A 27,603-nucleotide genomic window follows, 5' to 3' on the forward strand; every position below is an offset into this window, starting at 1 on the left:
ATAGTATTTGACACGCCAATCAAATCACAACATTTCACTGTAGACATCGTCTGATACAAAATTTGAAGACATCGCCCAATCCTAATAATTAGGATGAGGGATATAGAACCCTATGAATTCCATTTTTTTTTATTCCATTTTTTTTTTACATTTTATTGAAAAAAAAGCATGTCTAATTAATTAAAATCATGAAACATATACATTTTCACATCAATTTATTTAAAGTTTAAAGGGGTCATATATGATGTGATTTCAAGTTTTCCTTTCTCTTTGGAGTGTTACAAGCCGATTGTGCATAGATAAGATCCCTGAAGCTGCAAAGACTAAAGTCTCAAAAACCAAAGAGATATTCTTTATCAAAGTTAAGACTCTGCCATCCCTCCTAAAACGGCTCATTGAAACACGCCCCCACTTGTCTGAGTCACTATGTGGAAATATTTACGTAATGCCGCCCAAATGTTCACGCATAGAAAGAAGGCGTGGTTTCAGTAACACAGTTAGTGTTGAAGCAGTCATGTCAGGGAGATGCTGTGTGTATTTAGGCGAAAGCAAAAGCACTTTATTTGGCCTTATGAAAGTAGATGCATTTAGGAATCTTTAAGATTACTTACAACAGAACAGCAACACATTTTATGGACGACTGATTCATGAACCTAGGAGAAGAGGTCATTCTGACTTTGCTACGACAATCTGGCACTTCTGAATTAGCTATTGTATGTTCTGTTATTAGTTTATGTATTTGCTATTGACTGTTCTAATGCTGAGTTTTTTGCTGTGTGTGTGTGTTTGTGTGCGAGACAGGGTCAAACAGTGTAGTCAGCGGTCTTAACCGTCTATTGACATTTATTTTGAAAGCTGAAGCTTACAGTTATGGAAAGTGGCGTTACATTTCTGACGATTGCTTGTGGTGTTCGGCCAATCACAATGCACTGGGTCAGTTGTCCAATCAGAGCAGACTGCACTTCTCAGAATGAGGGACTTTGTAGAAAACTACGTGTTTGAGAGAGGCGGGGCATAGAGGACCTACAATAATGTACAGTATTTGAAAAATAATGTTTTTTTTTTTTTTACATTAAAGCATGTCAGCATATTCTGTTACACCAAATACACAAAACAATGATCTTTAAAAATTCATCATATGAAACCTTTTTTAACAAAAATTACATACACAAAAAGAAAAATAACTAGATGGAATAGAAAAATAGAAAGCTAGTGTTTTAGATACTTTCTTCTGCTTCCTGCACACATACCAGTATCTTCCCACAGATCTCATGGGAATGCAGACCGAGTGAACTTCAAGGGATGAATTAGTATGCTGATGAAAATGAACACTAATTTGTATTTTGTATGTTTACCTGCATTTAATCCTCAGGGGGTACATCAAGCAAATATGTTAGATTTGACTGACAAAAAGCGATTTTAGTTTTAAAAGATTAATGGCTTTAAACTTTTTTTGTGTGTCAGAAGTGTTTACATTTCTCTATTTTAGATTTGGGGTTTTGTGATTAGTCAATGCATTCACTCACTTGATATTGGAAATGAGCTTTCAAAATAAATATCCAACACTGACCAAAACTTAAAAAAAATTATAATGAACATACAACTATATGTAGGTATGTAGGTAAATTTAAATGATTATCATTGTTATGTGGGTGAATATATAGTACAGACCAAAAGTTTGGACACACCTTCTCATTCAAAGAGTTTTCTTTATTTTCATGACTATGAAAATTGTAGATTCACACTGAAGGCATCAAAACTATGAATTAACACATGTGGAATTATATATGGAATTATACATAACAAAAAAGTGTGAAACAACTGAAAATATGTCATATTCTAGGTTCTTCAAAGTAGCCACCTTTTGCTTTGATTACTGCTTTGCACACTCTTGGCATTCTCTTGATGAGCTTCAAGAGGTAGTCACCTGAAATGGTCTTCAACAGTCTTGAAGGAGTTCCCCGAGAGATGCTCAGCACTTGTTGGCCCTTTTGCCTTCTGTCTGCGGTCCAGCTCACCCCTAAACTATCTCGATTAGGTTCAGGTCTGGTGACTGTGAAGGCCAGGTCATCTGGCGCACCATCCCATCACTCTCCTTCTTGGTCAAATAGCCCTTGATGCCTTCAGTGTGACTCTACAATTATCATAGTCATGAAAATAAAGAAAACTCTTTGAATGAGAAGGTGTGTCCAAACTTTTGGTCTGTACTGTACATATACATACACACTCACACACACATACATATGAAAGTCTTTATTGCATTGTTTTGTTTTATAACCCAACCCAAAAAATGGGAAGTGAAAGGTCAGTTAAATTTTCAACTCTAAAACTAAGAGTCAGAATAAAATGGCCAGCAGCAGTGCTGATGGGGAAGGACAGGCCACAATAGACCCATTGAGTCTCTGAATCATTCTCTGTCTTCTCAGAAACTCCTCAACACACACATTCCATAAGCTTAAACTAAATTAGCATTACCAGCACGTCTTGAGTTCACACTAACAAACAAGAGCACAAACTGGGAAACGCCTTGATTCAAGCAGTTCAAAAATCAGATATCAAAGTGGGAGGCACTGCTTTGTACAAACACATTTCTCTTCATGCTTGACTTTGCAATGTAAAACAGAGCAATTAAACTTGCACTTAAAACAAGTAACACACACACATAAGCATCATTACATGGAACTACAAACTTGCGCTTTCAAAAGCAAAGGATGTTAGGATTTTGTGTTTATGTTCCTACTCTGGTTTGATTCAGGCGACTACTATACGCTGAAAATGTAATAACTTAACTTAATAAATGTAAAAAAGACTTACTGAGGAAACTGCAATGTCTATTAAAGGCTCTCAAAATAAGTGCTCTGCGACTTAAAAAAGGTAGAATTAACAATTAATTGAAAAGTTTCTGTATATAACAGATATCATTTCCCACCATTTTTACAAATGGTAATTTCCCCCGATCTTATTAAATGTGTCAACTTTCACATCAAATTCCTACAGTAGCGGTTTCCATCCAAAGATTCGATTTAAACGTATGTGCAAAACTGGAATATCGCATAAAACATTTGCGAATAAAGCACCATTTCCATTCACCGAGACAATGAGAACAAAATCGTCTTAAAACGTTTTACATTTTAGGTGTATTATTGTTGTTTATGTGTTCAATTTAAGTTTTTAAAAAGACGCTGCAGAGCATGCATCATATCACGACTGTTAACACAATGCATTTAAAATCAGAATCATTCTCATAAAAATGACATGTTTACATGCAGATGTGAGCGTATGTGTGATGTCGAAACAGACCGGCTTGGAGTCGGCAGACTGGACAGCCAGTCACCTGTCCAGGCCGATCATCCGGGAAATCTGCTAATTGCCCGGTCGATCAGTGCATCTCTAATACAATATTGACACGATAGTGTAACAAACTGAAAATAAATGAATTACAAAGTCACAACAATAATACACACACACAGAGAAAGTAGGATTTACTTGAAAAAAGCTTTTCCTTCAGAAATTGCTATTTAATTTCCCAAACAATTACAATGAAACACTGTATTAATTCTTAAGTATAATGACTGAAACAGTACTTTCTTGTAAAACATACTCCAATAATCCATTTCATTTACTTAAAAATATATTTTATACTCGTCCCCATAAGTGGGATTTAGCACCACATATACACATCTCATGCTTTAAGCAGAGTGTGTCAGCAGCAAACCATCCACAGCCGTTCGACAGCACTATACTTTCCACAGTAAAAGTCTATATTAGGAGCACATGTCTCCACACAGTGCGCATGTCTCATATTTTCCATAAACAGCCTGGAGCTCTTGGTTATATGAGTGTCAACAACCACAGAGAGAGACTACACAGGACAAAAACAAGCATGTGAGCATGAGGTCAGAAGACACAAAGTGCAACTTCATCAATACTGCTAAACCATTTTTGATGATTAGAAGTAACCATTTAGACTTACTGCAAACTTGTGATCATTTTGTCTTGAATTCCACTGTCCTCTTTACACAAACTGACTTTGTATACAACAAGGAAACAGCTTTATGCAAAGTTGAATAACTTTCTGCAGAGAAGACATTTGACATGCAAATAGCAGATTTTCACATTTATGTATGTCTCTACTTGAGCCCCTTGGGACTGGAGCCCAGCTGCCGGCCTTGTGTTTCCAGTGACTTCCAGAGTACACACACATACACACACCTGATAGACATCCAATTACCCAGAGATCACCACAGGCTCCAGTCTTCCCACCAGCTAATAAATGTCTCCTGCTTAATCCTAATTACATTTAGTCATTAGTCATCTGAGAACGCCTGCACTGAAACCAGACAAATGCAGCATTATGTCAACCTACAAAACCAGAAACACCCTTTTCGTCCTGAACCATACAGCTTATATTACAGCAAGCTAAATACAATACATGTAAGATACAAGAGGAAAATAACATGAGGTTCAGTCAAGATTTACACTGTATATAAAAAAATAAATAACAGAAAATATACTGCTAATTTTCTGCCAGGAAATCATCCATTTATTTTATTAACATTTCTGAGAAAACACCAAGCAATCAAGCGCAAACTTCAATACTGAAAATTCCTGCACGTGTCCTATTTTATATAATTTTTTCAAATGTTTTTCAAATAAATTATTCAAATAAAAATGTAAATGCATTGAATACAAACTTTTTTTATCGGCCAGTTTAATTTCATTGTACACCTCTATTTTTATATTTTCATCGTTCCAACCCGCTAAAATATGATTTCAATTATTAAAATGAGTTAATGTTTTTAACAAAATTAACAAAATAATTTTACTATATAATCTTAAGAGAATGTATTAATCTAGGTTAATGTTATTTTAGGAATATAATACTGTTCAGGTAATTCATGTTTGTTCATAATACAATAACAGATATTACTTTACATAACTTAAAACGTAAGAAATGTATGGAACCATATCTTTCCAGTTATTTCTGTAGTGACTTTGCTCATAATTAAAGCTTTAATAATACTAATAATTCAATATAATTTGTTCTATTAGACAACATAGCATAGATTAAAATGCTTGTAACATTTAAAACTATTTTATTTTATTTATTTATTGACAATATAGTATAGTGCGTGTATGTATGTATGATAAATAAACAGGGTTCCTACAAGATTACTTTTCCAATCCAGGAAAATGACAAATCACTTATATAGCCAGGTTTTTCAATGACACAGTAATCTACTGTGTAGCCAGGCCTTTTCTGAGATTTCATCAAACTAATTTGTTTAAAATAAAAAAGGAGAGTCAACGTCTAATAGTCTTCTATATCTTAGTACCTCAAAGAAGAAGTCGTAGTATCCCTGATGATGCTAGTAGGCTAACATTGGCATCTTAAGAAATATTCCAATATTTAAGTCCGAAATTTCATCCTGCCACCACTCGAAAACAGAGCATGAATAAAAAATCTACTTTTATGCATACACTTGGCAACAGATGTGACAACAACGTTACACCAGCATGCATTAAACTAGAGCAACTGTAATGTTACGTATTCTGACCAACAGAAAGTTGCGAAGATCAACAGATGAACCATTGTATCCGTTAAAATCGCAACGACATTCAAATGTTCGAATCTAAAATTAAATGCGCGCGACGATAGTTTAATGCAATCGAAAACCTTACCACGAGCGCTCGTCTTCACAAACCCACTGGATGCGTGTGCCTTGAGCTTCATCTTGGAGAAACTCGCTCTGAAAAAGCCAGATGTCTTGGAGAGTCTCTTGGCAGCTCACCACGCATGTGTTGAGAGTTGCATAGGAATCAGTGGATGAAGTTGATGGGTTATTGGTAACAGAAGCACGTAGAAACCAAAGGAGGTTTCTATGGAAGCAGATTAGACTCAATAATAATTTCCACAAAAAAATAAAAAAAAAATAAAAAAAAATAACGATGCACATGCATATCCCAATCCACATGCATGAAAACCAATTCACGTGCACAAAATAAGAATAAATATTAATAAAAACGTTTCACAAATGCAAAACCCAATTCACAGATATACAACTGTGTACAACTATTCTGAATGTTTAAAATTCATGAGTGCATCACTGACTGTGAATGTGCGTGAATTGCCCTGGATATGTGTGTGTATTTTTGCAGCACTTTAGCCAATCAGACCAACCCATATAAATAGCTCTGTATGAAGGTACTCTGGACCAATCATAACCTGCTGTGGGCGTGCTTACCTGTATGTTATGTCATCAGCGCGAGACCAAAGTCAAATCTCAGTTCAGCAGAGTAGAGTTTGTGTAACTGGTCGTTTCTTTTCAGTTAACCTTTTTGTGATGACTGATGAGGCAATAGGGGTACTTTGTAACTGCTCTTGACTACACCACTCCCATGTTGTTTGGGTAGGAGACTTCAAGTCACTGGAGGGTTTCTCCCACTCGGCTATCCAATAAATGAATAAACTTAAGGCAAAACTACTACAAAATATAACATAATTTTATTAAATACATGGATTCTGGTCTCATTTGATTTCACTCAAAAGCTAGCTAAACTTACAGTTGAAAGATGGCAGTACAAGTGACTATGGAGGGTAACACTACTTAAAAAAAGAAAAAAAAGAAAATACACACAACAAATTAATAAATACAATAAACCCCATAAGAAATTACAAATTTCCTACACAGCACACTAAAGCTGTAGAAGATGACCTCACACAATAAACTATAAAGAAAAATCACAAAAAACATAAACTAAGTAAGAAACAAAAATAAAGGTAAGGAAAACAGTGGTAAGTTGCACAGAATAAATCAAACACTTAATTTGCTTTTTGACTGATTCCAGAAGCCACAGGAAGTGCAACAGTCGTTAATATCCATTGCTCAACATAGCCACAACGTGAGGGCCTTTAAGGCAACTTCTGTGCAGTGTGTTGCAATGGTAACTCATGTCCACCACTCATCCAGTCAAACCTTATCAGCATCAAGGCATTAAGACCACATGTCTAAAACAATTCAACAGAGCTTGTTCTCCCAACGAGCGACCAAGATTCAAGATTCAAGATTTTTATTCGTCACATATAGTACACAATTATATATAGCGTATATAACCAGCAGTGAAATGTGAGTCAGGTCCGGTCCATGGACAGTGCAATTATTAAAGATAAAAACACTGATGAAAATATACATAAATATAGCTATGTACGAATGAAATAAAAGTAAACAATAAAAATATAAGAATAAAATATATTTTAAAAAATGTATATTGTAGAACGCAAAATAATGTGCATGAAAGTAAACTGTAGTCTTAAATATTAAGATACACAGGGATGTACAATGTGCATTATACTGTAGTCTTAAATATTTAGATACACAGGAATGTACAAGAGAAAAATGTGCAAACAGGTTGACACTGTCAGTGTGTCTATGTGAGGCAGTGAATGATGAATATCTTACTGATAAAATTAATATTAAGTGGAGACATGAAGATGTTAAGAGGCTGGTTTTGAGTTTAGGAGCCTGATCTTCCTCCTGAGTCTCTCTGTTTTGGCATCAGGCTACGGAAGCACTTACCAGATGGCAGCAAAATGAAAAGATCGTTGCTGGGGTGGGTGGAGTCTTTGATGATTTTAACAGCTCTGCTTTTGCAGCGTTTGAGGTAAATGTCCTGCAGAGAGGGGAGAGCAGACCCTGATATGCGCTCAGCTAAGCGCAAAACTCTCTGCAGGGCTTTGCAGTGTTGACTGGAGCTGTTCCCATACCACACTGAGATACACTGAGTCAAAACACTTTCTATTGGCCCTGAATAGAAAGTTTTCAGGATTGCTGGTGAGACCCTGAATTTCCTCAGCTGTCGCAGATGGTACAGTCTTTCCAGGCTTTATTAACCTGTGTTTGAATGTGAGTAGTCCAAGTCAGGTCCTCGGAGATGTTTACACCAAGGTACTTGAAGCTGTTCACCCTCTCCACAGGGGTCCCGCTGATCATAAGAGACCATGCCAAACAATTCAAGCACTGCCACCATTCCACTAAAAAGGAAGTGGCATATTTATAGGGAAATTACTCCCTATACAGATACCCTCAGCAGTGCCCTCTATTGACTTGGCTACATGTTTTATCTTTGCATGCTTACTTAAAACTTTGAAGTAAAATCGGGCATTTAAACACATTCCTTAATGTGACCAGTGTAAGCCAGCGGCTGCTGTTTAGTCCAGTGTGTGTTATAATTTAATAATGATCGATTCTTATGTTTATTCAATAAATAATCATTAACATGGATACCATACCAGAAAAAGCATGCAATTCAATGTGGACCAGCAACTTTTTGATTCTTCAAAATATCTTCTTTTGTGTTCAGCACAAGAAAGAAATGAATACAGGTTTGGGACAACGTGACAGTGATTAAATAATGACAGAAATAAAATTTTAGGGTGATATATCCCATTAATGACAGTTGGCTGCATGTTTAATGGACCTACTTACTGTCCCTTTAAGACCTGCACACATCTAGAAGTTTCACTTGGAACTGAAACTGTCATAACAGTCATTTTGCAACTCATTCATTTGGTCAGTTTCAACATATTTTTTTAAGTCATGCATTATAACTACATTTCTTTTAAAATGGTACCCTATGACTTTGAACATGTTAAGGCGTAAAACTTTGTATGCATTGTTTTTTTTTTATTATTCTAAACAAGTTAGTTGTGACAGTTGATAAAGTTTTCTGAATATTTTGGGAATTAAATGTCTTTGAAATGACCTGACCATGATAAATTGTAATTTGCCTGTGAGGGGGGGGAGTTTTTTACACTGTTAAAGAGTTGGATTCCCATGCTAAACATGGACAAAGTTTCAAAAAACCTCTTCCGGTTTGTCACAAGTTCCGGAAAGTTTTTTTCGAGTATGGCTCTGTGTGACGTTAGATGGAGCGGAATTTCCTTATATGGGTCCTGAGGACACTTCTGCCGGAAGAGCGCGCGCTCCCGTATAGCGCGGCTGAGCAGCACAGACATTTCACTGATCAGAGCGATTCACTGATCAGAGCGTCGCGAAAAGTCACAAAAGAAGTGTATTTTTGGTTGCCAGGGCAAGACAACCCTGCACAGATTACCAAAAGAGAAACAGCATTAAGGGACCAGTGGATGGAGTTTATTTTTACAGAGCATCAACAGAGTTGTGCAAGTGTTTGTGTTTGTTCCCTGCATTTCGAAGATGCTTGTTTTACAAACAAGGCCCAGTTTGACGCCGGATTTGCATATCGTTTATTTCTTAAGGATGATGCAATCCCAACGAAAAAGGGTCACGATCGTGTGTTGGAACCGCAGGCGGTGAGTAAAACTGATTCAAATATCTCTGTGTTGTAACTGCACTTTCCACATGTACAGCTTAAAAAAATAAATAAAATAAAAAGACGACATAAAGTGGAACTTAGTCATTTTCCAAAACCGCTAAGCAAATATATACAGTTTCAGTACATACCACATACAGACGCATTTGCTGATGCTGCTCTTGTTAAATTTCAGCCTCTGGGTCTGTGTCACAGCTTCCTAACGCGAAAGCCTACTGGCGCTCGTGATTCTTTAGCTCCGCCCTTTAAAGTACATTTCATGGCCGAATGATAAATACATTTAACACATTATGTGGAGGGCAGCAGTGGCTCAGTGGTTCATGTAGGTTGTCTACAAACCGGCTCCACCTGACCAAGCGATGAGATGTCCTTGAGCAAGACACCTAACCCCAGCTGCTGCCGACGAGCTGGATGACGCCTTGCATGGCATTCTCCTTGCATGGCAGTCGCTGTGAGTATATGAATGAGTGTGTGTGAATGGGTGAATGTGAGGCAACTTGTAAAGTGATTTGGATGGCCATGGGGTCTGTTGAAAGCGCTTTAGAGTTTTACATCAAAACTCAACACATGATTAAACATTAACAATGGATAATCACAGTAATATAATGTGGGAAAAAAAATTAAGTAAATGAATGTTGATTACAGTAAGAAATTAATACATAAAGGTAAAGAATATAAAAGAGATAGGAGATTAATGTGCAGGAAGAGGACTGTAACTCATCCAGATGTTGTGCCAAAGTGTTTAAATCCTGAAAAATGCAAGGAAAACATTAGTGTGTGTTAAATAAACACTGCATCCTATTGGACAAATGGTAAGTGTAAGCACACTGTTATTCATACACTGAGTTCTCATCAGGTCTATTCATCTTTATATAAAACTGTGATGATGACGGCAAGGTGGGAGCTAAACATTGGCCAAATGCATTGCTGAACAAAAACAGGGCAATGAGCAGAATTATCCACAGCAGCAGCTGGCTTACACTGGTCACATCCAGGTATAGACACGCCTATTTGAAATTTGAAATATTTAGGGTGAATTGTGAAATGTATTTTATGAATGTATATATTTATTTTGTACACTTGAATTTGCTTATGTGAATATATCTATTCGTTGTGCACATGAATTGGTTTTCATTGCACGTGAATTGGAATATGCATGTGTGCATCATCGTGTTTTTTTTTTTTTTTTTTTTTTTTTTTGCGTCAATTATTATTGAGTCTAATCTGCTTCCATAAGTTTCTGGGCTTTGTGATCAGTGACCACCCTGGAGGCGGGGCCAAACCTCGCGTTTTGTGTGGATAATGGATATGGGGGGCAAAAAGAATGAGAATGGGAAAATCGAAGTCGTGCCATATCATTTCACAATGAGCTGTTGTCTGCAGTTGAAAGCAGTTATTGATTGTTTTGTTGATTGTTGAGAATACGGACTGCATTTAGGCCTTAACTTGCATTATTCTTATTGCATATACATAAAATCCTATAATAAAATAAATACATCGAATCAATATACGTGGCATGCATGCAACACGTGTAGTGTTATTAGTGCTGAGTAAATTCGTGTCAGTACGCCGCATTTAAAACACTTAGATATTTAATCAACTTTTACAAAAATGCCTGCAAAGAAAATATTAGGTTACGTGCATTTTGACACAGAACAATGACACTAACATATTTTAAGATATGTCAGAGCAAGATATTTTCAGTTGATACAGCTCAAACATGCATTGTAGTGTCTCTAATTATTCCCTGAGATATGTTATTAGGCTATGTTATTTGTATTCAACTGCGCCACCTTCTGGTCAAAAATGTTAGAGGCTGCTCACGGAATACTAGAAAAAAAAGACAACAATTTTCAACACTGTCAAATTATTTGCAAGATTATAATTATTAGAAATATACTGGTGGGAGGGGGGGGGGGGGGGGGGGCATATACCCCTGAAATTGATTTTAGTTGTAGAGTACTGAGCTATGGTAGCTTTATGGTAAAAAGTCTAACATTGATATATATCAGCCGTGATATAGACACCAATTAAAAAAAAAAAACATGAATAAACAAAATTCACAACACTAATACACACTGAAAACAAATACTGAAGTACGATTTACTTGGGGGGGAAAGGCAAGGAAACAATTTTCACTCAGTAGTAAATTCCACAAATAATTCCAAAAGAAACAAGTAGCCGAATTAGTGACGTTTTTTTGAAAACAGCAACCATGTTTTAACTCTCGATTGGGTTTACTCTAACAAATACTACGAAATGACTTTTTATAATGTTATGATATTTCACTGTATGTGTATCGCCAGACCACTGCATGTGGAACATTATCTGAATGAGTGAACATCTCTGCAGTTTACAATGACAGCACATGTCCAGCAGCAGTGACAGCTGCAGAGATTAGACATATGTTTATGAAGGCATGAGTGTTTAGGTGAACTATTACTTTAACCCTGTGAAGGCAAAACTAGGAAATAGTCAGGAGAAATCAAATTAGACAAAATGTAGCACATTTATTTTCTTGAGTATCATGTTTGATACATCAGGGTTTTATGACACATATAGTATGATATAAGTGAGAATATGGATCTTTAGTGACGCTCTAGGAGGAAAAATATGCAATTTGGTGCAGTTAGTGATATTTAAATGGCTGAAGTTCTAATAGCTTGTAATGGAAATCACTGAGAACAGTATAGCAGACTGTTTCCATAAAATGCAGACAGATATTATGCTGTAGCCTCTGTCTTTATAATATTATATTTAATGCTTAGTTTTATGATAAATGTCTTGTTTTTTTGTTGTTGTTTTTTTTTTTTTTTGCTAATAACTGTTTTATTTGGTTGATGGAAGGCTTGAAGTAGATGGTTTAGAGTAGCGCTGTCAAACGATTAATCGTGATTAATCACAGTTTAAAATAACTCTTTACTGTTTAAATATATTTTAAAATGTAATTTATTCCTGTGATGTAAAGCTGAATCTTCAGTATCATTAGTGTCACATGACCCTTCAGAAATAATTTGCTCCAGAAAAATGTATCATTATTAATAATGTTGAAAATGGTTGTCCTGGCTGCTCAATATGTTTTGGGGAAACTGTGATTTTTATTTCAGAATTCTTTGATGTATAGAAAGAACATTTATTTAAAATAGACTATACATTTCTTTACAGTCAGCAAACTTTCTGCTAAAATATAATGTTTAAAAAAATCAATAGATATGTGTCGACAAAATAAAACTGAATGAAGCTAACTACAACAAAACTTTGAAATTAAAAATCCAAAAGTATTATAATCTTATATTTCTATTTGCCTCTATTTTGCTTTTTAGTTTTTGTTGTTATCGATTGGCAGCAAATCTTTCCCCCTTTTTCCTCAACAAAATCTCCTTATAGTGACATATATATCTTTAATGATTTTAAAATATCCCATGTCTACAAATTCACTAACAAACCAGGGTCAAACGTCTACAGAAGTTAACCTGCTGTGTCAATAAACAAGGAATAATCTTGGACTTATGCAATTATTAATCATTCCTCTTTATGTTCATCTGATATTGGATTTCAGGTGAAGCACATCTTTTATTCATTGAGCAGCATGAATACGTGCATTACTAGACTGGAGATTGGTGTGTAGTTTATACTCTCACTTCTGTGTTTGTGTAGGACATGGCGATCTTTCTGACAGTGGAGGAGAAGGGTGCAGGACTGTTCCTGCTCACTGGGCCTGAGGATATGGTCACTGAAGTGGGACCTTGGTAAGACCAATCCTAATGTATTCCGCCCATTTTGAACCCTGTAAAGCCTGCAAAGTGAAATAATAGAGTAAGCAAAAGTGATTTTTTTTCTAAATGGAATAGTATGTCAAACCTTTACACAACATCTGAAACATTTTTATTCTTTATGTGTTGGTGTATGTGTTTGTATCATGTTTGATACATCAGGCTTTTATACCTCATAATATTCAAGGGAGACCAAAGATCCCAGTTTTATTCAGAAATATGCAGTTTTCTTTTTTTTTTTTTTTTTTTTTTTTTTTTTTTGTTAGGTCCAAATATATAATGTCATGTGATATAATGATAACTGAGAGATGAACAAATAAGCACTCCTCAAAAGCCTGATGTATCTTATTCAATACTCTCATATTTAGCATGATTTTTCTCCTTTAGTCCAGTAGGCCTAAGTGTTCATCTTTCAGCATTAATAAAAATTTGTTGTCAAATGATTAATCACATTATATATAATTATTAATTAATTATATATATATATATATATATATATATATATATATATATATATATATATATATATATATATATTAGGGGTGTAACGATACGCGTATTCGTATTGAACCGTTCGGTACGACGCTTTCGGTTCGGTACGCGGTACGCATTATGTATACCGAACGGTTCGTTGGAGTAATTAATTATATTTGAAAAAAAAAAAAAAAGAGAGAGAAAGAAATATAATGATATGCGTTCAACAAGGTAGCCCAATAACCCAAACAACGTAACAGGCAACGCCCCTGACACTCCCGAAGAAGAAAAAAACACCATCTTATATGTTTATGTTAGGCTACTCAGCAGGCGCTCGCTCACTCAGTACGCGCTGAAGGCTCGTGGCAAAATAGCCAATGCGTTTAACAGACTAGAAATGAGAAGATCCTCCAATAACCAACAGGTCTGGTGTTTGGGTGCACTTTGGATTCCCTTTAAGCTATAATGGTGATGGCAAGAGAGTGGTGGATAAAAAAACAACGGTATGTCGCATCTGCAACATGACAGGGTACACCAGCGGGATTACAAAAAAAAAAAAAAAAAAAAACCAGCGGGAATATCTGGGATATATGCGTCAGTACTATCTGGGAAAAGACGAAAAAAAGGAGAAACATGCACGCAGCAAACTATCCCTGCAGCATTTAGAAACTATAGCTTACAGGGAATCCAACCCAAACACCAGACCTGTTGGTTATTTTAGGATCTTATATTTCTGGTCTGTTAAATGCATTAGACATTTTGCAACGAGCCTTCAGCGCGTGCTGAGTGAGCGAGCGCCTTAGGGGCCGCTCACATATCGTGCCTAAAAACGCATGGAAAACGCTAAGCGCGTCTTTCTCCTGAGGCGTCTGTCTTTGCTAAGCAACAATGACGTGCTCTCTCCATGAGACGCGGAAATTTCAGCGAAGGATAAATGGATTTGCAGCTCTAAAAATCGCTTGCAGTAGCTCTGCTACTGAATTTATTTCAAAATTGCAATCCATATACAACTATGATCAGCTGTTCCTTCATCTTGGCTGAGCTCTCAACGTTGTTACGGGAAAGGATGAAGCTGATTGGTTGGTTCTTGTCACATGACCCGCGGTGCGCTTGCGGCATTCTGAAAAGTTGAGATGTTTTTACATTTTGCTGTATCTAAAACGTATCGAACCGAACCGAACCGTGACATCAGTGTATCGTATCGAACCGAACCGTGAATTTTGTGAACCGTTACACCCCTAATATATATATATAAGAAAAATATGTTATGTTTATATATTAAATATATCTATTATATACTGTATGTGTGTGTATTTATACATACATAAACACAGTACACAGACTTATATAATGTAGACAAAACGCATATTTTAAATATGATTAATCATTTGACAGCACTTCTAAAAATAAAAATGTAATTATTGTGTAATGGTTGTAAAGATGTCACAGCAAAAAGACCACAACCTGAAGGAGAGAGTTTTACAGTAAAACCTAAAGGCCTTTTACTTTCTAAAAACCTATAAACTGTCAGTCAGATGACAAAAGATGTAGTAGATTGTGTCCAACAAGTTTTTGATAATTTAAAGGCCTTAGAAATTTGCATATTAAATATGAGACACTAGGCTTTATAGGGTTAATTGCATTTTTTAAAATTATTATTATTATTCAAGAGGCAGCTTCATCTGGCCAAGTACTACCAACAGACAAAGACTGTCCGCCTGTGTGTAAAGTGACTTAGTTGATACCACAATAATACACAGACATGGAAAGAAGTGTTCATATAGCATGCTTTCCCAAGGTTATGTTGTGCAGTGATTCTTCCAGTAGGGGGCTGTCTTCTGAAAGGTATTCTCCTGGGTTTGTGTCTATGTGTGCAGGGTGTCAGAGTTTCGCAGGGTAAAGAAGCAGAAAAGGCTGGATGTTACCAGGGTAAAGCCAACAGTCTGGTGAAGAGAGCAGAAGCTGAGGATTTACTGAGGGAGCACATCTGCAAACTCACTGCAGGAGAAGAATAATATGACCACATACAGTCGTGATGATTCATGATGATCCAGATCAGAACTAGACTGCTTTGTTGCAGTTTATACTCTAAGTGCACAATACGTTGCAACACATCACGATGCACCTTCAGTTGATAGAGGCTCCATTTCTGTTTTTGGTGCACTACATAGCTACTCCATATATATATATATATATATATATATATATATATATATATATATATATATATATATATATATATATATATATATATATATGTTTCCTTGCTGTAGATTTATTAGATATACTGTATGTCATATTTCTGACTTGTTCCAAAAACTTAATTACCCCTTTAAACTTAAAATCTGTCTGTGCCACCTTTAGCAGCAGGAACTGATAACTATAGATCAGTGTATATATAGATGTGACTTTTTTAGCTGGTAAAAATACTAGTGTACTAATAATTTTTGCCACCACTGTATATACAAATGTGTGTTCGCTGTATACATGAATTATCCTGAATTACTTGCCTTTCATTTAGATCTGGAAGATAATTTCATTTAATTTTATCTAGACATGTGCTGCGCTTGCATCATAGGAGGAAAGAAATGTAAGAGGTTTGAATCTATGCTTGAAAAGCTCCTGTCTCAACATCTCAACAATCCTCTTCTTTGAGGTTGGTGATGTCGTTCTGGACCATTCTGTCAACAATAATCTTGATTGTCCACCTGAATGATCTCAAACTTAAATTCTGAAAAATGTTGGACATTTACTGTAAATAACAGAAGTTGGAATAAACTTCTGGACCCAGGAGGACTAAACATCTGTCATCAAAAATCACAGTCCACCCCCAGCTTCACTAAAAGAGAAGCCATGATTTTTACATGGTCAATTGGGGAAATTCGGATTTGATCTGAAATGCATCTGCACCTTCTACCTCTCTCTCTATGTCTCTCAGTCCATGTCTTCTTACAGTTTCTGCTCTTGCTCTTTCCACTACACTAATGCCCTTCTCTCTAGGCATCTCTTCTCCCTTTCCTTCTCCTCTCCACTTTTCTCGCATCTTTCTCTCTGCTAATCTGTTTACACTCTTCATCTTCTCACTCATTACACCCCTTTCTTGTTATGCATATAGTGCATCAAATATCTTGATACATTATGTGCCAACAAACCATCAGGATAACACTTTTTTCGGTAACACTTTAGAATAAGGTTCCATTAGTTAATGTTAGTTAACTACTTTCGTTAAGATGAACTAAGCAAGAACAATCCTTCTACAGCATTTATAAGTCTTAGTTCATGTTAATTTCAACATTTACTGATGCATTATTTAAATCAAAAGTTGTGCTTGTTAACATTAGTTAATGCACTGTGAATTACCATGAACTAACAATGAATAACTGTATTTTCATTAACTAACATTAACGAAGATTAATAAATACAGTAATAAATGTATTATTCATGGTTTGTTCATGTTAATTAATACATTAACTAACATTAACTAATGGAACCTTATTCTAAAGTGTTACCCTTTTTTCTTATGGTCCCTTTTGAACATTCTGTTGACACTAAGACCCAATCCCAATCCTATTTTATACCTTATACTTTAAATACTGAATTGTTACATTATATTTTCCAGCAACAAGAGGATATAATCGTTGTTTTTAAGTAAACTCTTAAAAGACAAACACACAGACGTGCATACACGCAACTTCCATCTCTCTCTTCTCTCTCTCTCTCTCTCTCTCTCTCTCTCACTCTCGAATTGGCAATATTTGAGAAAAGGGTTTATTGATTTCTTCACTGAACAAAATTATAAAAGCAAAAGACCTATTTCTCTCAAATATTGTTCACAAATCTGTCTAAATCTGTGTTGGTGAGCACTTCTCCTTTGCCGAGATAATCCATCAGCTCACAGGTTTGAGGAAAAGTATTAATTTGTTTTATGTTACACTCAATCGTGAGTTCATATTAACGGTCATGTTACTCAAAGAAATGCAAAAAATCGCTAATGTTTGCTAACTTCAGATACTCTACTGACTGTAAGTAACTTTGCAAATGCATGTGGACTTAGTCTACCCCTAACCAGTCTACTAATACTTTTTTTTAACACTCTAATAAGAGTTATAAGACATCTAGGTGATCTAGTCAACAGAATGTGTTAAAGGGACCATAGAAATAAAGTGAAACTAAAAATGCAAATAAAAACAACAATACTAGACAAGATATATTTTCAGTGTTTTATTAAAAATGACCTAAATAATTTCCAAAAATAAAATATTACAGAAAATACTTTAAAGAAAAACCTACACCTCTTAGGGAGGACAAAAATTGTCCTCCTATATACATATACTGTAGTTTAGAATTTCAGTTCCCAAAAAAGAACTTATCACTTATTTTGTCAAATAACAGACCTTTCATGTAGATCCAAAGGCACTAAAATATAAAAACGCTACAATTCTTTATCTCACACAATGCACCACTGTAATGTGTAATATAACAGTGCTTCAGTGTCTGCATCCCTTAGTTAGGAAACACATTTAAACAGGCTAGTTGTTCATTGGCAGTGTTCCTTCGGCTGATGGGATGAACTATGGAAGACATGCTAGTTTGAAATACTGTAAGTAATTGCGCAGTTCCTCACAGTCAGTTCCAGTTCTTTCTCAGCTTAAAGCTGTTTTTTGCTTTGTAAACCGAGGGCTCTGGACATGCAGTACGGGATGATGCTGACCGTGACGAGGGGAACGGTGGCGCTCTTGCAGAAAGACAGCAGGTAGAAGAGGGCAGCCGTGTGTGAGGGAGGCTTGATGGTATCGAAGAGATGCAACAGAGACAGAGAAGTGATGATACAGGCCATCCTGACTCGAGCGCTACTGCTCTTCTTGCTTTCAGTGTACAGCGGCGAGTGAAGGCCGAGTCCCAGACCAAACAGGGTGCCCATGTTCCTCAACAGGCTGGCGAACGGCGTGGTGTCCAAGTGGACCCAGGCTGGATTGACGCACCACCGCTGGGCTTTCTCAAGCGTCCACAGCAGATCCACACCCAGAGCTTTGAGCAGCAGGTACAAGCCCACCGCAAAAGAGAGCAGGAACACTGTGACATTGAAGTAATTCTTTAGACTGGCACTGTAGATCCATTTCTGTCTGCTGAAGGCCTCGGCAACAATCATGCCTGTGAAAAAACAAGAATAACTATATTAATTCTCAAGAATACATTTACACATTTTTTGTGCTTTTTCAGTTTAACAGGTATACGACGAGTCAGAAATGTACAATAATTAAAATTTTTAGTACATTTAAAAAAAAAAAAAAAGCCTCTTAGATATTAATATTGTGATATAAGCATTTGGTATTTCTGCAATGTCAAAGCTGAACTTTCAGCATCGTTACTCCGGTCTTCAGTGTCACGTGATCTTTCAGAACAGATTCTGTTCAGTTAATGAATTAATTAATGAATTTTAATGAATTTATATTCTAATGGTTCTTATTGTCAATGTTGAAAATTTAATATTTCATATTTCATATTTTCAACTTCATATTTTCGTGGAAACCATTATACAGTCACTTCGATGCTTCATTGCTGAATGAAATGAAATTCGTCTTTCAAAATGAAAAGCCCCTTTAGGAATCTTTATATTTAAGAGTACAGAAATGATGATTTGTTGAGCTGTCTACCTGAAATAACTCCTGCGAAAACTTGATGGGGGAAATGAGCGGCGATGAAGACCCGAGAGAGACAAACACAGACCTGAACGGTCCAGAAGAGTGTCCAAAGTGAACCACGTACGTATCTAGAAGAAATAAAATGATAGTACATCATAAACATATCGCAGAAGCAACTATCTATTTTAAAACAAACGCAAAGTAAAATTATCTTTATAAATATAGTGATAAAGATTGACTTACAGGCTCTTAGATGAGGATTTCTTCTCTTTGCTCAGTATTATGGCGAGAATTGAGGTGACCAATGTGTAGTAAACACCAGCAGCGCCCATAGCGTGACCAGACGGGCTTCCTGCATCAACAAGCAGCTAAGTGAGCAAAGTGCTCTTTTGATGTGTGATAAAACAGGTTTTGAGTGGACTAGTGTGGTACTTCTAGAGGAGAAAGACGCACCTGGACCGGTCTCACAAGTCATGGGATACTGCTCAATATGCGGTGTTGAGCTGTTGATGTAGTAGGACGTCTCATGGACCCACCAGTATGGACGTTCTCCAAACAGGATCCTTAAATAGATGAAAGGAACAACATTAGATTTCAATTCATGATTTAATCTGACAGTAAACTCTTATTTGCTTACCATTTGAAGACCAGATTGAGCCAGTCTCCTATCACCGCCACCCAGATGAGCTTGATCCCGACTGATTCTTTCAGATGGAACCAGATGGGAAAGAAGATGAAGAAGGTGTTCCTCAGATCTGCCGCAAAGGAGACGAAAAGAAACCATCCTTGGGCGTCTTTGTAATGGGTCTGAAGGTATTGGGTGCTACTCACTCCAAACCCGTGCACTGTGTCCATCACAGCATTCATGTTTAGACTTTCTCCTCGGCACTATGTGTTGTAGAGCTGGTCAAGAGTGATAGTCCTCCAGCGCCTGCCTCTGCTTTTTATACTGCAGGCCCACCATGTCAACGCATGGACAAAACGATCTTTGAACCTTGCACATGTGTAATAAAACACAGAGTGGAGCGAAAAAAAAAAAAAACACATGAGTTAAGAGCTTGTTTGTCCTGTCAGAAGAGATAACGCACAAACAAGTTCATTAGAAAAAGGATTTAGAAAAGACGTAGCAGTGACTCATTGAACTCTGTGACCTCAGAAACACGTCCAGCCTCAGTCAACATCTATAACTAATTTCTAAATAAGCATGTGTGTGTGTGTGTGTGTGTGTGTGTGGATGTATATATATATATATATATACATACATATACAGTGTGTGTATATAGCGAGAGAGAAAGAAGAAAGAGAGATAAATTGTGTGTGTGTAAAAATGTTTACTAATAATAAGATGTAAATATATGTTAATAAATGTAATCAAAATCTGTATTTGCATGAATTATAAAACATTAGGTATACCTGATATTTGTATTAATGACTGATCCTTACATATAAATAAAACATAAATGTGTTACATAAAGAATATTAATCCTGATATTTGTATTATGCTATAATTTCCCTGCATATTAAAATATTTCAATGCATTTAAATTTTTACTGTAATGTTAAATGTAAGTATTTTTATATTTTTTTTTTAATTGGCATAAAAAACAATATTACACGTTTCCTTTTTTTTTCAATTTAAATAATAATAACAAGCTGTTTATTCACTTACTTATGTATTTTGTTTGTTTGTTTCTTTCTTTCTTTCTTTTTTTAATGGTATTTGGGTCTATTTTGTTCCCAAAACAAATGTGTTGCAATTAATCTATAGACCTACGTCATTCTTGACTAGGGCAAAAATGTACCAAAACAATTCAGAAGATAGTATTGGCAGTCTGGGAACCTGTTGCTCTCAGACAGGCATTCTTTTGACTGCTTACATAGGCACATGCTGATATATATTGAACTGGTTTGTTTAAGTGTGTTACATAAGTGAATGAATCATTACATTGATCAGTGATGCTTAAATGACAAGTTAAACTGTAAGCATTGCAAGGCTTTTTGTTAGTCAGTTCGAGCTGATACTTGTGGTGTTTGTTTGTCCTTCCAATTGCATCTTTGCATATAACAGAATAGAAGAAAATGATAACGGAGTACTCTCTGCAAGGGTGTTGAACTGGTCTCTTTTCAGTTCAAGTCAAAAGAGCCCACTCCCATGTTTCTACGATGTTTTGGCTTTGAAAGGAGAATGGGCCCTCAAGGGCTTGTGGGGCCCCAGGACCATGTGAAACCCATGTGAAAAAGAAGTGTGTTTAACTGTATTGAATGTGCACTTATAGTGTATCTAAAATATTTCAAGTATATTATTTTACACATTATTTTAAGGTATCCTTGTTACATTGTAATTGTACATTTAAGTACTGAGTAATATTAATTAACTAGTGTACTTAATATGTGATTAGGGTTTGGCCTGCATGCAATTATGATTTATTTATTGCTATTATAACAGTAAGTAGCCTACATGTTGCATGTAACACGGACACCTTAAATTAAAGTGTTACCAAAAAAAATTACTTGCAGATAATATAATATTAATGAAATATCAAATCACTGGCCACTTAATGGTGCACTTTTTAATGATGTCAAATTAAAAGTTTTACTGTAAAAAAAAATGAACTTGTATTTGCTGTGCTGTCTAACATATTAAAGCACATTTTTATTTTTATTGTAATTTGTTAAATGAGATTGCATTTCTTTTTTTACTTACAAACATATTTTAAATACACCAAATACGCATTTCAATAGAAATTACATTCAAGTATATTTGTGTTTGACATAAATGCTCGACATTACGCTCAACTTTAAAGAGCCACACAGATGGGAAATCAAAAATTACCTGTATCACAGTGTATGATGTAGCTGTCCATCAGTGTAAACAATGTGCAAAGTAATTAAACCAAAAAGTACACGATTTATAAAGTTATTGGCTTCTAAAGTAAGGAGTCAACTCTGAATCGCTGAAACGAGTCGTTATAGATTTCAAATCTTTTGCCCATCTCTATGTACGTCACTAGGAAAACTTTGCATAATAATCTCCGCCTACCGTCTTGGGAGAAATGGAAATCTGACGTTCTGTTCTGTTCACAACATTTCACTGATGACTGCTTTTCTAATCTCGGTGAGTACAGCGGGATTTTCAAAGCGTTTGGCCATAAAAGAGGGTTCATTACCAACTTTATTTAGACCAACGAGCATCTCCGAATCACAACGTGAAGTATGATTATGAAGTTATGTGTCTGTTTTCTCCCGAGCATCTTATCAGTATGTGTGCTGTCTGCAGCCTGTCTGCGCTGATCGTCATGTACAAACACGTCATTAAAATGAAGTGTAAGTTTTTTATTTTACTGTTTGCTTTAGCGGTGAGAGGAATAAGACATAATTCACCCCAAACAGATGCTAACGCATAGTTTACCATGGAGGTGTGTGCGGAACAACCAATCAAACCTTACTATGTTAGTTGACCAATCAGAACACAGTATGTTACCGAGAGGTGGGGTTTAAGGAAACGGAATCTTTTGAACAGCTTCGTGCGAACCGTTTGGGGATCTCTGAGAATTGAGGTAATTTTAAAATGATATTTTGACAAAATGACAATGTTTTTCAACCTTGGATGGATTTAAACCTAATGTACAGGACTTATAAACTGTGATGGGAAGCTTAGAATTTTCATCTTACTGGCTCTTTACCCATATTTCAAAGTCAAAATAAATAATTATGAACTTGCATCCTATTTAGGTTGGTCAAAAGAGCTCTCTCAAATTCAACTAATTGCATCTGAAATTAATTTAAACTATAGTACATTTTCATTTAATTGCAAATAAAAATCCAATGAAGTGTCCAAATAACATTACATTCAATTTGTACACAAGTATATTATTTCAATAAGTACTATTTTTTTTAATATGCAAAAATGAAAAAAAAAAAAAACGTGTAAAGTGAAAACATAATACCATGAATTACACAAAAACAATATGTAACAAGTCAGAACACTAATGGATCAATGAATCTTTACAGAACAGTATGGTTTATTCTTTTTGCCACGATCACAAGCCAGACAGAAGATCATTTGCATTAAATGCATCAATCCAAAATGTGATCGCATTGACATCACACTCCATGAAACCAAATACAAAACTAATCAGTATGTCAACTCAGCATTTTATCAGTATGTGTCCCATCAACGTCATCACAGGTGAAAGGTCCTGAAATCGAGGGCCTCTGAGTTCTCCAGTCAACATGCAAACAAAACCAATCCCTCTAGCCTTGAATAAAGTCCAGCTAGAACAGAAAACCGGGGTGTGACGGCTGGACGAAGCCTGGCAGGCTGCCTGCGCATCTGCAGCTTGATCCCCATCCCTGTGGCTTGTGTCTGTCCTCCGCTTTCCAGGGTGACTGTCCCGATCTCTGGCTTCCACAGCTGGGGGGTGAACCTAGCTGTCTATTTGCAGACGGAGTACTGGGACTCTGAGAATCTGTTTCAGTGGGTTTCATCTGCGGCAGATCTCCACACCACCTTCTTTGTGTTTTTCCCAATTTGGTTTCATCTGTGCAGAGACGTGGCTGTCAAACTCATCTGGCTGGCTGTGGTTGGAGACTGGCTAAACCTTGTGCTGAAATGGTGAGATGCTCATTGGTTTGAAACAAATTGAAATGACTCAGAAATTGCTAGTGAATTTCTGAACTAACATTAAGTAATGGCAAGTAACACATAGAATGAAACATGACATTTTAAAGTAGAAAGACTGAAATAGTATTTCCTTGTTTGTTTCATTTCCATCTTTAAAAAAAAAAACAGTGGAATAAATTGCTGTGTTATCAGAAATGTTACAAATTAAATATTGCCGCACAAAGAATTTGTCTTAAATATTTATTTAATAAATTACTTAAATATTAATATGTTTAGTATTAATATGAATAACACATTTTAAATTGGAAATGTTATTAATATTTTCAATAGTGCACCAATTTATAACATTGTAAAATTAATTTTTGATGTCAAGTAAACATTATTTGAAAATACAGTTTCTGTGTTTCTACTTAAAGTAAATCATTCTTTGAAAAATATTTTTTCACAGTGTAATAAATTGGTGAGTTTTCAAAAATATAATTTAAATATTGCACAAGGAAAGCATAAAACACAGTTTAATGATTTATAATTAATTAAATCATATAATAATTAAAATATTAATGTTTAAAATGAATAGAAATATCTTGATAATTTAACTTAGAATATTTCTGATAACTCACTGATTTATTACTCTGTAAAAATGTATTTTTTCTAGATTAAGAAAATAATATTTATTTAAAATTATTTAATTGAAATGAATTATTAAATCATGCTGTATTTTTTTCTCTCCTTGTACTGCTATTCTCCCTCTGCAATTACATTTATAATTGAAATGATTTTTAATGGTGCATTTCCATATTATTTTATGATATATTCATAGGGTGCTCTTCGGTGAGAGGTCATACTGGCGAGTGCATGAGACTAAGTTTTATGGCCCTATAAAATGCCCTGAACTTCAGCAGTTCTCCATCACATGAAACTGGACCAGGTATATTACAGTATTTATTGCAAGGCTGAAATACTTGATTTTTATTGGTCAATCTCATATAATAAAATCATTAAACCTAAATCTTTATTTCAAGCTTGGTTGTTTATTGTGAAAGTGAAAGTCATTTGCCAAGTATGGTAACCCATACTCAGAATTGGCAGTGAGAAGTGAACACACTGTGAACACACACCCGGAGCAGAGCAGCTATAGATCCAGCGCCCGGGGAGCAACTGAGGGTTCAGTGTCTTACTCAAGGGCACTTCAGTCGTGGGTATTGAGGGTGGAAGAGAGCACTGTTCATTCACTCCCCCCCATCTACAACTCCTGCAAGCATCGAGACTCAAACCTGCAAACTTCGGGTTACAAGTCCAACTCTCTAACCATTAGGCCACAGCTTCCCGCATTTGTTTCATTTGTAGTCAAAATTTGAATTGGTCAATATTGCTCAATAAAATAAAGACCAACTGAATGTACAAAACATCCCCTTCTAATTACTTTGAGTATATGCTGTGTATGAAGCACAGCTCTATCTCTGAATAAAATCTACTCTGTAAACAGGTGGTTATGCAATTTAATCAAGGTTGCTGTTCTAATCTTTCATGTGGAAACGGATCTTCCTCTGGTTATCGTAGCGTGTCAGTTCAAGGGCTGCGTCTGAATGAAGTCAAATGTATTACTACTAATATTACACATGCTGGCGAGGATCCATTCATTCTTGACCTGAATTATAACCCTGGATCAATTCAAAAGTCTCATAAATTACCTGTCCTGAACTGATATTTTATCTAAATGGCTTCTGGTATTTTGCCCAAGTTGGTTTGTTGGTCTTATCTTGTTAAAGCTGGATTTAGCTGGTGTCTAAAACTCCTCCAAACCAGCAGACAAGTTTAGGCCCTTAAACAGATTCATCTCTAATCAAACAACATTTCTTTTCCCACTCAATCAATGATTTTATTTTATTTTTTCATTGCCCTGTTTTCACCACACAAATCATGCTTGTTTGGGTTTTTTTCTGTCAGGAAGCCTGTCGGGTCACGCCATGGGTTCTGCGGCCCGTGGGTGTTGGGTATGTGATGGTTACTGCAGTGCTTTCCGTTCTCACTGAAAGACAACTACCCCCTTTACATTATAGGTTGGTCTGAGAGATCTGTGCCTGATCATCTAGGTTTAATGCTTCAGTATCACACACATCACACAGTCATTTCTGCTTTCAGAGTTTTGCAGCTGATGCTCTAGGTGCTTCTGGGTTGGGTGGAGTTACTAGCATGTCTAGGTCTATCTATCAGCCCATTTTCCACACCAGGTCAAAATCGATCAAAAATTTAATTCTTAGTATTTAACATGCATACCATTTTCAAGAAAGGTTTCATCAGACTTTCTTATGTAAACAGTTTCAAAAAATAACTGAGTATATACAATGTACACCTCTCATTATTTGTACAAAAAAATTATAATACATTTTTAATGTAGTGTAAATAAAAAGATGTGTATTTTCTTTATACAAATATTTTTTCGGTAGGTTGCGCCACATTAAATTTTGCAACCAGAGTCAGATTTGTTCTAGTATCGTTGATATAATTAATAGTTTATTTTAATAGTAATTTTCTTTGTTCTGTTTTTCACTTTGTATTTGAATGTCTGTAAAGTTTTTATTAACCTTAAATTTGATTTGATGTTATTTCAGTACATCAAGTTAAACTAAATTGAAATGAGAAATGTTACTTTATTAACCAGCTGAAATAAAATATTTTTTTAATTTTAGTTTTATTTCAGGTAATGTTTATTGTGATTAATTTTTTTTTACTTCAGTAACAAAATGTTTTTTTATGGATTTAGTTTTTTTAACAATAAATCTCATCTGAATGTTTCTTAAATAGTATGGAGCAGTGTTATCAAAATACTTTTTTTTTAGAAATAATAATACAGTATTTTTTGCATCTTTTTTTTTTGGCCCCCAAAATAACATATATACTTTTAATTCAGAAATTAAAAACATGCTCATCTGAAAAATATTTCATTTAAATATTTGTACACAGAAACTGCTAGTAAATTTCACAAATAATTACAAAAACAGCAAGTAACACTGAACATGTAAAAAAAATCAATAATTATTAAAATAGTATTTTTTTTCATGTAAAACAGTACAATAATCTTTGTTTATTTACATTTTATTTTTAATTACAGTGTATAATATTCAAGCCATGTTTGAATTGCATTTTTATGCATTTCTGAATTAATAGATCCTGGAAAAAATAAGCATCACTATATTCACTTGATAGTGCATCAGTGCTTCGTGCAGGATCCAGGCGCTCTCATGGCTGCTGGTCTTTTATTTCCAGGTATAATTGAAGCAGAAACATTCTCCAGAGTGCAGTGGATCTACAGCGCAGGTCTGAGGAAGTACCTCAGCGTGAATGTGTTCTTGCTCTCCTTCACCGTGGGTTTCTATGTGCTTCTGAAAGCCGTGGGTGTGGGTCTGCTGTGGACATTGGCAAAGGCCCAGAAATGGTGCGTCAATGCAGACTGGGTCCTTTTGGACACCACCCCCTTCGCTAGCCTGCTGAGGAACATGGGCACTCTTTTTGGTCTGGGGCTTGTCCTCCACTTGTCAGGCTGCAGGAAACACAGCAGCGTCTCTTACAGCACAGGATGTATTAGAGTGTCGCTGGTGTTGCTGCAGCTTCTGGACAAGATGACATTTTCCTCAAGTAACCAGTTACTTTTCTACTCTCTGTCATTCTGCAAGAGCACTGTGGCTTTGGAGCTTCCCACTGCACTCGTTCCTGGAGTAATATGTTGGATATCATCAAAA

At 35.7% G+C, this 27,603-nt stretch overlaps 3 protein-coding genes and 1 long non-coding RNA gene across 7 annotated transcripts in view; 2 read left to right on the forward strand and 2 right to left on the reverse strand.

The window, feature by feature from the left end:
• LOC127968995 (phosphatidylcholine:ceramide cholinephosphotransferase 1) overlaps positions 1 to 6,339 on the reverse strand; it is a 24,665-nt gene extending 18,326 nt beyond the window's left edge. Inside the window, exon 1 of one of the 2 annotated variants that reach the window (XM_052570544.1) lies at positions 6,246 to 6,339. The gene's annotated coding sequence lies outside the window, so the exon portion shown is untranslated. Of the gene's footprint in view, positions 1 to 5,682; positions 6,151 to 6,245 lie in introns of those variants that run through there. The other variant, XM_052570542.1, reaches the window with a different exon arrangement.
• LOC127969004 (uncharacterized) overlaps positions 1 to 15,818 on the forward strand; it is a 20,412-nt gene extending 4,594 nt beyond the window's left edge. For 2 of the 3 annotated variants that reach the window (XR_008156202.1, XR_008156203.1), the window contains exons 2-3: positions 13,009 to 13,100; positions 15,476 to 15,817. This is a non-coding gene — a long non-coding RNA (uncharacterized LOC127969004). Of the gene's footprint in view, positions 1 to 13,008; positions 13,101 to 15,475 lie in introns of all 3 variants that reach the window. The other variant, XR_008156204.1, reaches the window with a different exon arrangement.
• Positions 15,819 to 17,804: 1,986 nt separating this feature from the next.
• Positions 17,805 to 20,162, reverse strand: LOC127968998 (glucose-6-phosphatase catalytic subunit 1-like). The gene is made up of 5 exons (XM_052570548.1): positions 19,878 to 20,162; positions 19,694 to 19,803; positions 19,484 to 19,592; positions 19,253 to 19,368; positions 17,805 to 18,749 (listed from the first exon to the last, which is right to left on the reverse strand). The coding sequence occupies exons 1-5, from the start codon at positions 20,105 to 20,107 to the stop codon at positions 18,247 to 18,249; spliced, it is 1,068 nt and encodes a 355-aa protein (XP_052426508.1). The 5' UTR covers positions 20,108 to 20,162; the 3' UTR covers positions 17,805 to 18,246.
• A 3,241-nt stretch (positions 20,163 to 23,403) lies between these two features.
• Positions 23,404 to 24,872, forward strand: LOC127969318 (glucose-6-phosphatase catalytic subunit 1-like). The gene is made up of 3 exons (XM_052571179.1): positions 23,404 to 23,435; positions 23,510 to 23,854; positions 24,684 to 24,872. The coding sequence occupies exons 1-3, from the start codon at positions 23,404 to 23,406 to the stop codon at positions 24,778 to 24,780; spliced, it is 474 nt and encodes a 157-aa protein (XP_052427139.1). The 3' UTR covers positions 24,781 to 24,872.
• Positions 24,873 to 27,603: the final 2,731 nt, after the last annotated feature.

Source organism: Carassius gibelio, chromosome B12, assembly GCF_023724105.1.
Source record: "Carassius gibelio isolate Cgi1373 ecotype wild population from Czech Republic chromosome B12, carGib1.2-hapl.c, whole genome shotgun sequence".
Lineage (NCBI taxonomy): Eukaryota > Metazoa > Chordata > Actinopteri > Cypriniformes > Cyprinidae > Carassius > Carassius gibelio.

Coding starts and splice junctions, on each gene's coding strand:
- LOC127969318 (XM_052571179.1), top strand. CDS start 23,404: ATGTGTCCCATCAACGTCATCACAGGTGAAAG. Junction 23,436..23,509: donor AACGTCATCACAGGTGAAAG/GTCCTGAAATCG, acceptor CCTTGAATAAAG/TCCAGCTAGAACAGAAAACC. Junction 23,855..24,683: donor CTAAACCTTGTGCTGAAATG/GTGAGATGCTCA, acceptor ATATATTCATAG/GGTGCTCTTCGGTGAGAGGT.
- LOC127968998 (XM_052570548.1), bottom strand. CDS start 20,107: ATGAATGCTGTGATGGACACAGTGCACGGGTTTGGAGTGAGTAGCACC. Junction 19,804..19,877: donor CTCAATCTGGTCTTCAAATG/GTAAGCAAATAA, acceptor CATCTATTTAAG/GATCCTGTTTGGAGAACGTC. Junction 19,593..19,693: donor GACTTGTGAGACCGGTCCAG/GTGCGTCTTTCT, acceptor TTGTTGATGCAG/GAAGCCCGTCTGGTCACGCT.